The sequence below is a fragment of the Gavialis gangeticus genome, unplaced genomic scaffold (genome assembly GCF_001723915.1).
Source record: "Gavialis gangeticus isolate Ggan-Ray unplaced genomic scaffold, GavGan_comp1, whole genome shotgun sequence".
Taxonomy (NCBI): Eukaryota; Metazoa; Chordata; order Crocodylia; family Gavialidae; genus Gavialis; species Gavialis gangeticus.
The window spans coordinates 54,780,526-54,792,134 of record NW_017729006.1 but is presented as its reverse complement, the minus strand read 5'-3'; the positions used below and the strand labels follow the sequence as shown (position 1 = coordinate 54,792,134).

The following is an 11,609-nucleotide window of genomic DNA, read 5'->3' as shown; positions in this document are numbered from 1 at the left end:
GGGGGGGGGGGCGGGAAGGGAAGGGAGCGGTGACACTGGAAGGGGGACTACAGGGTAGGATACAGCCAGCCTAAAATTTGCTGTAGCCCTGCCTCCCAGCATCACCACTGCCTGCCTTGAGCACAGCCCTGGGCCAGCCCCGCCACCAGGAAGAAGCCAGTGCAGCCCCTGGCCCTGAGACCACACGCAGCATTTAATTGGTGACATTATTGGCTATACCAACCCCAAAAAAACAAAACGCCAATTGCCGATCACGTTAATTTTCCTTTTATCGGTGCCGATCCAATATGGACCGATATGTTGGTGCACCTCTACAGGTCACTCCTCTTCAATTTTGGCTGCTGACACTTCATTAACTCTTCAAGTCTTGGAGTGGTGGGAAAATTCCAGAAGACTTAATAATTTTCAGTGGGCCAGAAATATGTAAAAAATTTTTAGGACCCTTGGGCACAAACTTCCTGGACCTGATAATTTTTAAATATCTGTCTTTAGAAGTTTTAACATTCTCTCCAGTTATTAACAGTCTGGAAATTACTTCATCATGCCCGTGTAATAGGAATTTACCATTCTGCTTCTTTCCAAATACACCATACAAATGTCTGTTGAACATTTCTGCTTTTGTGGTAACGCTAATAGTTTTACACTCTACATCCAGTAACGGACCAATCCCACCCTATGCTCTCCTAATCGGTATAAAACTAAGAGACATCCACTAAAATTAACAAAAGATGGCTTTATAACAGGGGTGTCAAAGATATGATCTGTAGGCCACATTTCAGCCTCCCAATGGCGGCCTGGGACTCCAGCTGACCCACACACAGCATGTGCTGGACTGATCCCACACAGAGCCAGTTCAGAACCACACCCAACTCTGCCCCAACTCCCAAACACATACAAGATCCAACACCCATGACATTCACTCCTGCTTGCCCAGGCTGTAAGTCTTGCGCAGAATGGGTCCTTGAGCAGCTGGAAAGAGTGCTGGATCCAGCATGGGGGGGAACAGGACAAGGACAGGTCCCAATCTGGCCCATAGCACTGTTCAACCAGCCTGCAGGGCCAGATACATTTGACACCCATCATTTAAAAACAAGCAAGAGGAAGTTCTTTTTTGTTTTTGTTTTTTTTAAACATAATGCATAATTAACTGGTGGAATTCATTGCCATATGAAGCTGTAAAGACAGATAGAACAACCAGTTTCAAAAAGGGAACCAGACAAATTCATGGAGGACAAGTCCATTGATGGCTATTAAAGAGAACAGTCAGGGATGTAGCTTCTAACTTCCCTGATTAAAGCTGGGGGAAGGGGAGGGGGTAACAGGATGGATTACACTAGACATTCCCTGTAAATATATTTTCCCTCTAAAACATCTACACTCAGGTTTCTCTCTATGCAAGTGTTCCGTTCCAATAAAACCTTGCATAAAGTAAAATCTGCATCCACATAAAGCAAATCAATTATTGCATGTAATTAATAGGGATATGTACTAGCCTCAATCTACTTCTTCCCCTAAACCATGACAAATTTAAACAAGTAATCACACGATACAACAACTGCTGCTCGGACAGGCTGCGAGCTCTGCACTGCAAGCAGCAGCACATGCAGGGAGTGCATCGCCAGGGCAGCAGGGAGGCAGGCTGGAGAGGAACTGGGTGTAGGGAAGCAGGGCAGCAGGGAACACTGGAGGCTTGCTGCTCCTAGCTCTACCCTGCTTCCCTTCCCCAGGTGCCTCTCCAGCTCAGTGGGCATGGTCTGGCGCAGCTGGGAACAGAGGGGCTGCACAGAGAGGTTATGAGCTCCCTGCAGCAGGGAATGCGGGGCAAGCACCTTCTCCCTGTGGCCCCTCTGTTCCCTGCTCCCAAGGCTCCGTAGCCCAGTGGGCATGACCTGGTGCAGCAGGGAGCTCATAGCCTCTCCATGCAGCCCCGCTGTTCCCAGCCGTGCCGGGTTGCAACCACTGGGCTAGGGAGGCACCCGGGGCAGAGAACTAGGTTGGCAGGGAATGGCAGCTGCTCATCCTGTACTGCCCTGGGGACACGCCTCCTGCGCCTGCCACTCTTTGAGGGGTGCAGCCCTGTGCCACAGAAGGCACATGACCAGGGCAGCAGGGTGCAGGGCCCTTCACATAAGATCAGATTTTTCTCTCACAAAGCAAATTTCTGGTATAAATAAGGTTGTCACATATAAATAAATTCAAACAAAATGAATTTGCATAAAGAGAGACCTGAGTGTGCTACTTGCCACTGTCATGGGGAGGACACCAGGTCAGACAGACCATGGGTCCGACTCAGTATAGAATTTTTTATATTTTTGTGTATACTACATTATCTGAAATACCCACACCTAGTCCAATTCTTTTTATTTAGCTCTGCCAGCCATGACTTTTCCTAAACTAAACTTCCTTTACCCATTTTCTACATTCTGTAACTTTTAACTTTTATGTATTAATCTCCATTCCTTCCCCTTGTAAAAGCTATGTTATGCTTAGCCTTGGCAGGATTCAATTCTTATTGCTAACTGACTTCACCTCACACTCACAGAGCGAAAGAAAAATATTTCCACTGGTAATAATCAAAGTATATAAAAAGGGGATGCAAGAAAAAAAAATCCACAACAGGGGTAAGGAAATTCAGGACATGGGGCACCACACATGCACATGATGTCCACTGCAGGCGAGTGGGGGGAGCCCCAGCTGTGCCGCCCATGCACTGTTCCTTTAGCAGTGGCTTGGGAAGCCACTGCTGCAGGGTTCTGCTGCCGAGGGGCAGGGCTGTTGGCAGTTGGGTGTCAACGGCCACTTGCTCTGCCAGGCTTCAGCTGGGGAATCAGGCACCAAACTCCCATCAAGCCCAGTTTGGCCCTTGCATGATTGAGGCAGGGGCCAAACTGCCTCTGAGCCTGATCTGGCCCCTGCATGATATGGGCAAGGCATGTAAGGCTGCCCCTGGGGCCCAACCACTACCCCTGCATTGCCCAGAGGAGCGGAGGACCGTGGTGGTCAAGAGACCTGGCTGCCCCTCCACTGGTGTCTGCCAGGTGGAGCTTATCACCCAAGGGGCTGTGGGGAACTGCTTCCTGCCCTGGGCTAGGCAGCCACTGCCTCCTACCCCAGAGCAGGGCTTGGGGATTTAATCAGAATTTGACAGCCAGGAGTCCACTGACAAGCTTCCTCCATCCTCCAGCCCCCATGTGTTCAGTGCCACGAGAAGTGAAAGCTCCATCCTGGTACAAATGTACTACCAAATGAACAGAATGATTTAAAGCAGGTATGCTTTACTTATTTATGCATACTTACATTTTATATTTTGACATGGGATTTTATAGAGTATACTGTCATTACTAAACTGTCTGCCCCACACCCTAATTTTGCACAATCCTGAAAATTTAAATTGATAAAAATCAAAATAAATGCTTAAAAATAAACATTTATTTTAGCCATCAAAATTTATAAATAAAATAAAATAAAAATCAAGTTCTGCCAAGCCTAGTTATGCTGCTTTTGCTTTCAATTGCTTTCTAATTACAGGTAGTCCTCGACTTACAATGTTGAGTTACAACATTTCATACTAACGTTTATAAATTGACACCCTGTTACAACTTTATGACTTACAACGCTTGATCTGATGTGACACCACACCAGCAAACAAGTTCACTATGTCACTCATCTCCCTGAAGAACATCTGTCCAAGCTTCCTTGGACACTTGCTTTAAGAAAGCAGACAAAACTCCAGAAAAACCTGCAGCCGAGACTCCGGACAAGACTCCAGCCAAGGACCCTTCAAAAAGTCCAACCGAGAGCCTTTCAAAAAGTCCAGCAAAGTCACCTCAAAGAAGTCCTTCCAATTCAATATGATTGCTATTTATAATATAAATACATTAATGTATCTATATTACTCATCTATAATTGACCAAGTACAAAATTCTGGAGTATTTTTGGTGAAAATAGGATATCAGGCCTTGGTTCAGGAACCAGTCACCATTTATAACCTTGTTTCTTATGAGAAAATTGGTTCCGAGTTACAATGTTTCGTTTTCAGAGACCAGTTGTGTCCTAAGTCCAAGGACTGCCTGTATTACCTTCAGTTCAGTACTGAACCAAGTGAGTAATGAATCAAAACTGTCCCGCTGGATCAAAGAATCTTGGCTTTTGGCAGTTCCTAAGGAATATTATTTGATACCCCATATTCTCATTCACATTTTAGCTACTTTTTCCCTCCATAAATTTTGCTTGCGATTTTTGCCTGCTCTGTGAAGTTAACCCTTTTGAAGTACCCATCTAGGAGGGAGATATTTAGTGGCTGGGACTTCCTTGTTTACTTACAGTAAATAAAAATAAGGTTACAACCACTGGTCCCCAGGCAACTACCAGCTTCCAGTAGAGTGACTAATTCATCTTTATCCATCATGTAGTCCATAACTAGAGCTTTGATGTTGGGTGCAAAACCCTGTGTTGGAAAACTCTCATATTTCAAACACTCAGACACTGGATAACCACCTGAGTATCTCCAGTGTGTATATTTACCATAACATTTTCTTCCTACACATTATGAACAAATACCTTTGCTCCAAATTTATCCTATAGCTTGCACTTTTTTGTACTGACCAACACACATGCACAGGAATCAAATATCCTTGGGTTTTTTACTCAACATACCATATAACACTGCACTTACTATAGAGACAGCACACTGTCCTATTTTCCACATGTCCATTACTATGATCTTTTAAAAAAGGACTGGCAGTGAAGACTGCTTTCCTCCTTAAAGTAGGTCAAGAACTTCAATGGATAGCTGCTTTCTTCACAACACTAGGACACCAACCAAACAAATGTGTTTCTTTGTAACAACTTTCATGTTCTCTTCTTCCAAATTTGTTGAATAGTTGTCAGCTTTTTGGTACTTCTGTCCAGGTTGAATGCTTCCTGTTTTCCCCTATTGAACACAGCACTATTCTGCTTCTTCACTTCTACTCTTCCCAGTTATTTGACTGCCAGTTGCCCTCCCCCCCACCATGGCACCTGCAACAACTATCTCCAAAACGGATTACCCAACAGGTTTCTTCTTTCTGAGGTTGTGCATTGCTTCAGCTTGCATATTTAAACCATGCATCTTCCCATCTCATATACCTGCCACTTTGCATTTCATGAACCAGATTTGATCTGTCAGAATGAGAGATAGAATACATCCAAGGTAGGTCACAACCACTGTTTCCTCATTATCCATATTCACTACCTGGTATGAAGCCATCCCTAAAAATAGAAGGAACCCTGCTACAACTTCACTTGCCAGTCAATACCCCTGCTCAACGGTTCATTTGGCAACCGATTAACGCACATTAAATCTTGATACTGGCTCCATTCCCACACTGAACATTGTCCAAAATTACAGTCTGACAGGCATTAGATCCATCTCAACTGGATACATGAGACAGTTTCAGCCTGCTGTCCACAGCAAAAAAAAATGCCATTTTCCATCCCTTTTCAGTGATCCTTCTAAGAAGGTCTTGCTTCAGCAAGCAGTATCCTCTTTGTTAACTTTAAGCAGGAGAGAGGAAGTAACCTTACACCAAGGAAATGGTTTCTGTGATGGTTAGTTTCTGACACCAAAAAGGAATTTAAAGATGGGGCACCAATCTCTAAATTAAGGGTCATTCATTTTCAATTTGCAACTTAAAGTTCAAGCTACTATTACTACATCTGCACAGTGAACTGGACCTTCCCACAGGAAGTGCCTGATTTGTGGTGGGTCAGGACCATTATCAAGACAAGACTCTTCCATTCCACCTCCTGATATCTTCTAGAGTCTTTACCAAGATGCTCTTGGTAGTAACCATACACCTTAGACAGCAAGGGATAGTAGTGTATGACCATCTAGATGACTGCACCTCTTTCACACCCAAGAACAACTGATGAATACTCCTAAATCCAGTCTGACTTCTGGATGAGTCTGCAATTCAAAAGGTCAATCTGGACCCTGTGACACCTAGAACTTATCTACTGCAGGAGCTAACCCTACCAGTCAACCACTGATCCACTGATAAAGCCAACTCTACACTCTTGATCACATGACCATCTACACCTGTGACATCATATGCCATGTTGAGCTCAGAGGCATGCAGTCCTGTCAGTGTGTGAAAGGTCTTTGAAAAATCATTTGCTAACAATTACGTTGACAATCTTCTAGGAGTTCTGTTCTCCTAGGTGGAGGACAGATATGTTCTGTATGTGTAAGGGTCAGCAATGACCCAGATGTTTTTCTATTACAATGGGGAGCCCACATCAGCAACCTGCAGGGAACTGAACACCTGGATGTTTCAGGAGGCAAAACTCTACATCAACGGGATACAGCTCAAGGCAGTAAAAAAAGTCAGGAGGGAGAATGATACACAGAAGACCGGCAAAGAAAGCAGAAGGCCAGTCTCCCAGCAGAAGGAAGAGTGCAAGGGGAGGACTAGAGATGCATACCAGCCCCCAAAGGGGCAGGTCCATGTGATTTGGGGTGACTTTATAGATTCATAGATGCTGGGGCTGGAACTGACCTCTCGAGATAATCAGATCCAGCCCCCCAGCACTTGGGCAGGAAAGACTGCTGGGCTCAGATTTCACAGATTTTTAGGGCTGGAAAGGGCCTCAGAAGATCAGAGTCCAATCCCCTGCCCCTGGGCAGGAAAGAGTGCTGGGATCAGATGACCCTAGCCAGGTGTTTGTCCAGTCTCCTCTTAAAAGACCTCCAAGGTAAGGGAGAGCACCACCTACCTTGGAAGTCCATTCCAGATGACCCTAGCAACGTGAGCATGCTTGCTGGGGAGAATCAATCGGCTTGTGACCAAGGTGGATTCAGGAAAGAGATGGGTGTGCTACCTGCCAGAGGGACTGAAGTGAGATATGGTTGGAAAAGATCTTCCTAGGATCATGGAAGAACTTACTGACTATCCTCATGGTGGGACACATGATGCCACCAGATCCCTGATGGAAAGGGGGCGGGGGGAGAAAGAGGGGAAGATGCTCAAGGGAAGGTAGGTTCAGGTGACCCTCCAAGGTATTTTTCCAGTCATAGGATCAGAGAGAAGTGCAGCTGGAAGGGACCTCCAGAGGTCACATCTAGTCCAACCCCCCACCTGAGCCAGCATTATCCTTATCCAAAGCATCCCAGGCAAATGCATTGTCCAACCTCTTAGTAAAACTACCATCAACCTTGACACAACATAAGATATAACACCCAAACCTGCCATGGGTGAAGCAAGGGGATCACAGAAGCCAATGTCCTACTCCTGATAAGATTGTTAGTATATAGGCTTCTTCTCCCATATCTTCTTTATTCCACAGTCAGAAATTCTTCTGGTCACCTTCCCACCCATGCCTTATTCTCCAGGCACTCCATGAAGCAATATAGGATACTATCCAGGTATTTGTGATAGCAACTAAAGTTTTCTTGGCCATTTAGGGGTTATCTTGGCCCGCTCTCCTCGAGCACTGAGGTGTTCTCATCCAGTAGTCCTGAACTTCCTCAGAACAGTCACCAAGATCTTTACTTCAGTAAGAATTGCCATCACAGAGCCAGACCTAAATACAGTCCTCACACCTCTGATAAGGTCTCCCTCTGAGTCCACGGCAATGTGTTTCTTGCTCTAACTCTCTGTCTAAAGGAGATAAAAGCCCTTGTGGCAAATCCTCCATATTTTACCTTCTATCCAGATAAAAATATGTGGAAGAATTTACCTCAATTTTCAGTCCAAGATAGCTACTGAATTCCACTTCAGTAAAATGAGCTTGTAGGTTTTCGTCCCAAAACCTCACTCCTCCAGATCTCAGAAGTCATTATACATATTTTATGTAGAAAGAGCTTGGTTGTCCTACCTACACAGGAATGAGCTGCTCTCTGCTCAGGTCTCTAGTTGTTTACTTCCCTAGCAGAGAGATCCAAAACACTCATCAATAGCATGTCCAGCTGTGTCATGAGACTATCAAGGTAGGACTGGCTTCTCAAATACAGAAGTCTCTGAGGCAGATGGTGCACTTATTAAGGTGGTTCTTTTACTTTCACCATCTCCAAGCCCCCTCAAACAACAGACAAATAACTAACAAAAGAAAGATGGCCAGAGAAGGGGAAGATCTGCAAAATGCATATGAAGAGCACAGAAAAGAATTTTTGATAAATAAGATAAATTTAAGTCAGGAAGATTTGATAGAATTCACCCCAGTGCTCTGAAAAAAATAGCTAAAAAAAAACCTTAGAGCCACTGACAATAATGTTCGAAAACTCATGGACAACAGGTGAAAATTGTGGAAGAGCTAACAGTGCACATATTTGAAATGGGGGGAAAAGGAGGATTAGATCAGTAAGTGTGATTTCAATACCTGGGAAGTTAGTAACAAGTCATGCCAAACCAACGCAATTAGCTTCTTTGCAAGAATAACCAGCTTGCTGGATGAAAAGGAACATGTTGATATAATAAGGCAGTAAGGCATTTGATGTGGTCCTACGTGATATTTTGATGAAAAACTCCACTAAGTGTGGGCTAATATAATTACCAGTAAATGGAAGATGTTGTGCTTACATCATGGGAATCGGCTTTGGTGGAAGTGAAGACAGAGCAACAGGTTACTGCTCCACATATTGAAGCTGCTCTGGGACACCAAGAGGCAGCCTGAACCCTAATAAAAATAGGTTCTTTTTTAAGTGATGGTAGCTTGGCCGATGCTACCTACCAGTGGAACCTCTAGCTCAAGGGCAGGATATTATTTTGGGTGGAGGGCCGCTTAATGAGTTCTGGTGAGCTGTTGAGGACCGCATGGGTTGCCCTGCCCGCCGGTTGCCAATTTCAGACTGGAAGTCCCACCCCTAACCCCTGACCTTTTTCACCGGAAGTCTCACCCCTTGCCCCCCAGAAACACTCCTTTTGGGATGGGGCGGTTGTCATCTTAGAACAAGAAAAAAAAAAACAAATCACACACTAGAAATCAAACACCTATTATAACATATTTTTGTCATGATTTGTGTTTGCATAGTGTATATAGAGGTCATTGCATAATAACTTAAAAATAAAGTCTTAGTCTTGTATGTTGTGGAGGGGTGCGTGCGCATGTGTGGTGGGGTGTGACTGTGTGGAAGGGGGTACAGGGTATGTTCAGGGGGTTGTGGGTGTGAGGGAAGGTGGGGGTGGGTAGGGAGACCCTCTCCCCTCACACTCCCCCCATGGCTCAGCAGCAGCAGGCAGAGCTGTTCAGGGCACTGGTGCCTGGCAGGGCATGGCTCCAGCCAGTGCTACATATTGTGGCAAGTGGCACAGCCTCTGCCAGGCAGTCTGTATCACCAGCACTCCCCACTCACCAAACATGGGAAGGAAGCCCCAGGCACTAAAGCCAGCTGCCTTCCCTGTCCCCCAGGGGAAGGCACCTGAGGCTTTCCTCCCGTGAAGCACAGGCCCGGCGGGGAAGGCAGCCAGCTCCAGCGTGTTTGCATGGCATGAGGGGGGAGCTTCCCTCTCATGCCATGCAAATGTGACAGCTGCACATGCAAGTGGGGAGCGCTGGCGATGGACTGCCCAGTGAAGGCTGCAGCCCTCACTGCGATGTGCAGTGTTGCCTGGAGCTGTGCCCCACGGGGAACGAGCACCTGAACTGGGCACCCCTGCTTGCTGCTGGTGCCACTGCCACCACTGCCAGGGCTGGGCACCATGGGGAGGGGATCCCCACACCCTCCCTCACAACCACACACTGTCAACCTGAGCCCTCTGCTGCCACTGCCACACCACTTCCCTAACTGCTGCCCAGAGTGACCAGTAATCAGCACTACTGCACAGCAGCACCAGCACACATCTTTTAAGTAATGACTAGCTCTACTAGGCACTAACACAGCTTTCACCATGACGTGCTAATGTGCAGTAGAAATAGTCTACTGTGCTTTTAGCATCTTGTGTAGATGCACTCAATGTGCACTAATTTGTGTTATATTTGATTTATTTGTAACCTCCATATCAAAGAAGGATTTCTGGGGTTGACCTGCCCTACAGAATCCCTATGTACTGGCTCCTTATATAATTGTCTCCCTTTGTCTCCTTCAGCACCATGGTCTGAACCCAAAGGTCTCAAATTCAATCTCTGCTTCTGAATTCTGTGGAATAATATGGTTCTGCTCATTAGCCATTAATCGTATGAACAGCTCTTTCAATTTTTTCAGCTAACTCATTCAATAAGTCAACTAGGACAGAAGAATCTCACCTCTTCCCTTGTTCAAGTGGAATTTGGTTACATTACTTAGTATTTTCTCCCCCCATCTGCCATATTTACTATGTATTGGTGAGATTTCCAGGATGCCCTTTTTTTTAAACCTTCCTTGTAAGAAAGACATTTCTATTAACTTACTTCCCCAGACAGGAATATCTTTGCTTTCTGCCTTCATCACAATGGAGGCCATGGTCATGGTCACAGAAATAGCATCGAAGTATGAAGAATGCGGAGCCACTGTGAGAATGGCTGCTTCTGTTGGTGATGCCTGCCTGCCCTTTACAGTTACCCAATGAAATCCACCAGCAAGCCACATAGTTCTCATGAGTGCTTTCAGCAAACAATGCACTGCCCTGAGAAGGAAAAAAAATAGATAATGGTTATATTCCCCTAGGTAAAACTTTTGTTATACAAGCAGCTACCTACATAAGTATCAAAGAAACTGAGTAACAGAATAAGAACATTTCAGTTTTTTTGTTCAAACTTTGTGAAGTGGTTCAAGATATTTGTACGCTAACAAGATACAGGTCATGGACAGATGTGCTCCAAATTCCACTACAATTTGGAGCACTTTGGTATCGTACAGATGCGTGCCCCTCTCTTCCCACCCAGCCACACTGGAGTGTTTCAAAACTGCTGCAATGCCATACAGCAGTGGTGCTCTCCAGCTAAGGGGGGTGACAGGGACCTGCTGGTCCTTCATTGTCCCACAGTGCTCAGCTCCTCACTCCCCAGAAGCAAATTTCTCTAGTATCATCAGTTTTTTTTTCCGGCCTTTTCTCCTTAAACCAATTAAGTTATGCAGTGGTTATTTTTTGGTAATACCTCAGCATATGCTTTACCAAATGAGTGAAGGTAGGAACTCACTTTCGCCACCAGCACCGAGGCTTTTCAAGTTCCTTCTCGTTATATCCCAATAAAGCAATAAATGCAAAAAACCAGGCAACTAACATCATAGAAACAGCAAAAAAGAGTCGAATAGGGAACAAAGTCAAGGTCATGAAGGCAACCTGCAACACACACAAGAGAGTCAGTTTAGAGTACATTAAAATAACAAATTGAACAGTCAATCATTTTAAGAAACACCTCAAAAGAAGGTTAGTTTAAAAATAAATATTCTTCCATTTAATGTGAAAAACACCTTACTAATTGAATGAAGAGAAACTCTAAAACAAAGCTATACATCACACAGCAACATAGTTAAGAACACCTGAATATTTCCACTCTCAAGTCTTCTAGATATAGTGCATGTCTGGGAGTGAATTCTTAACTTTGAATTGAGTTGTGTAAAAATGTCAATCAATCATTTCAGCAGAGGCAGGGGGACACTTGTCATTATGCAAGAAAAAAAAGTCTGTGTTATAAAAAAAAAAAAAAAAAAA

General features: G+C 44.8%; 1 protein-coding gene across 2 annotated transcripts in view; it reads right to left on the bottom strand.

The window, feature by feature from the left end:
* Positions 1-11,609, bottom strand: part of LPCAT1 (lysophosphatidylcholine acyltransferase 1) — an 86,117-nt gene that overhangs the window by 66,160 nt on the left and 8,348 nt on the right. For both annotated transcript variants that reach the window (XM_019509202.1, XM_019509203.1), the window contains exons 2-3: positions 11,095-11,237; positions 10,366-10,580 (exon numbers count right to left, since the gene is read on the bottom strand). In XM_019509202.1, coding sequence (XP_019364747.1) covers positions 10,366-10,580; positions 11,095-11,228 — 349 coding nt within the window. In that variant the 5' untranslated portion in view covers positions 11,229-11,237. The remainder of the gene's footprint in view (positions 1-10,365; positions 10,581-11,094; positions 11,238-11,609) is intronic.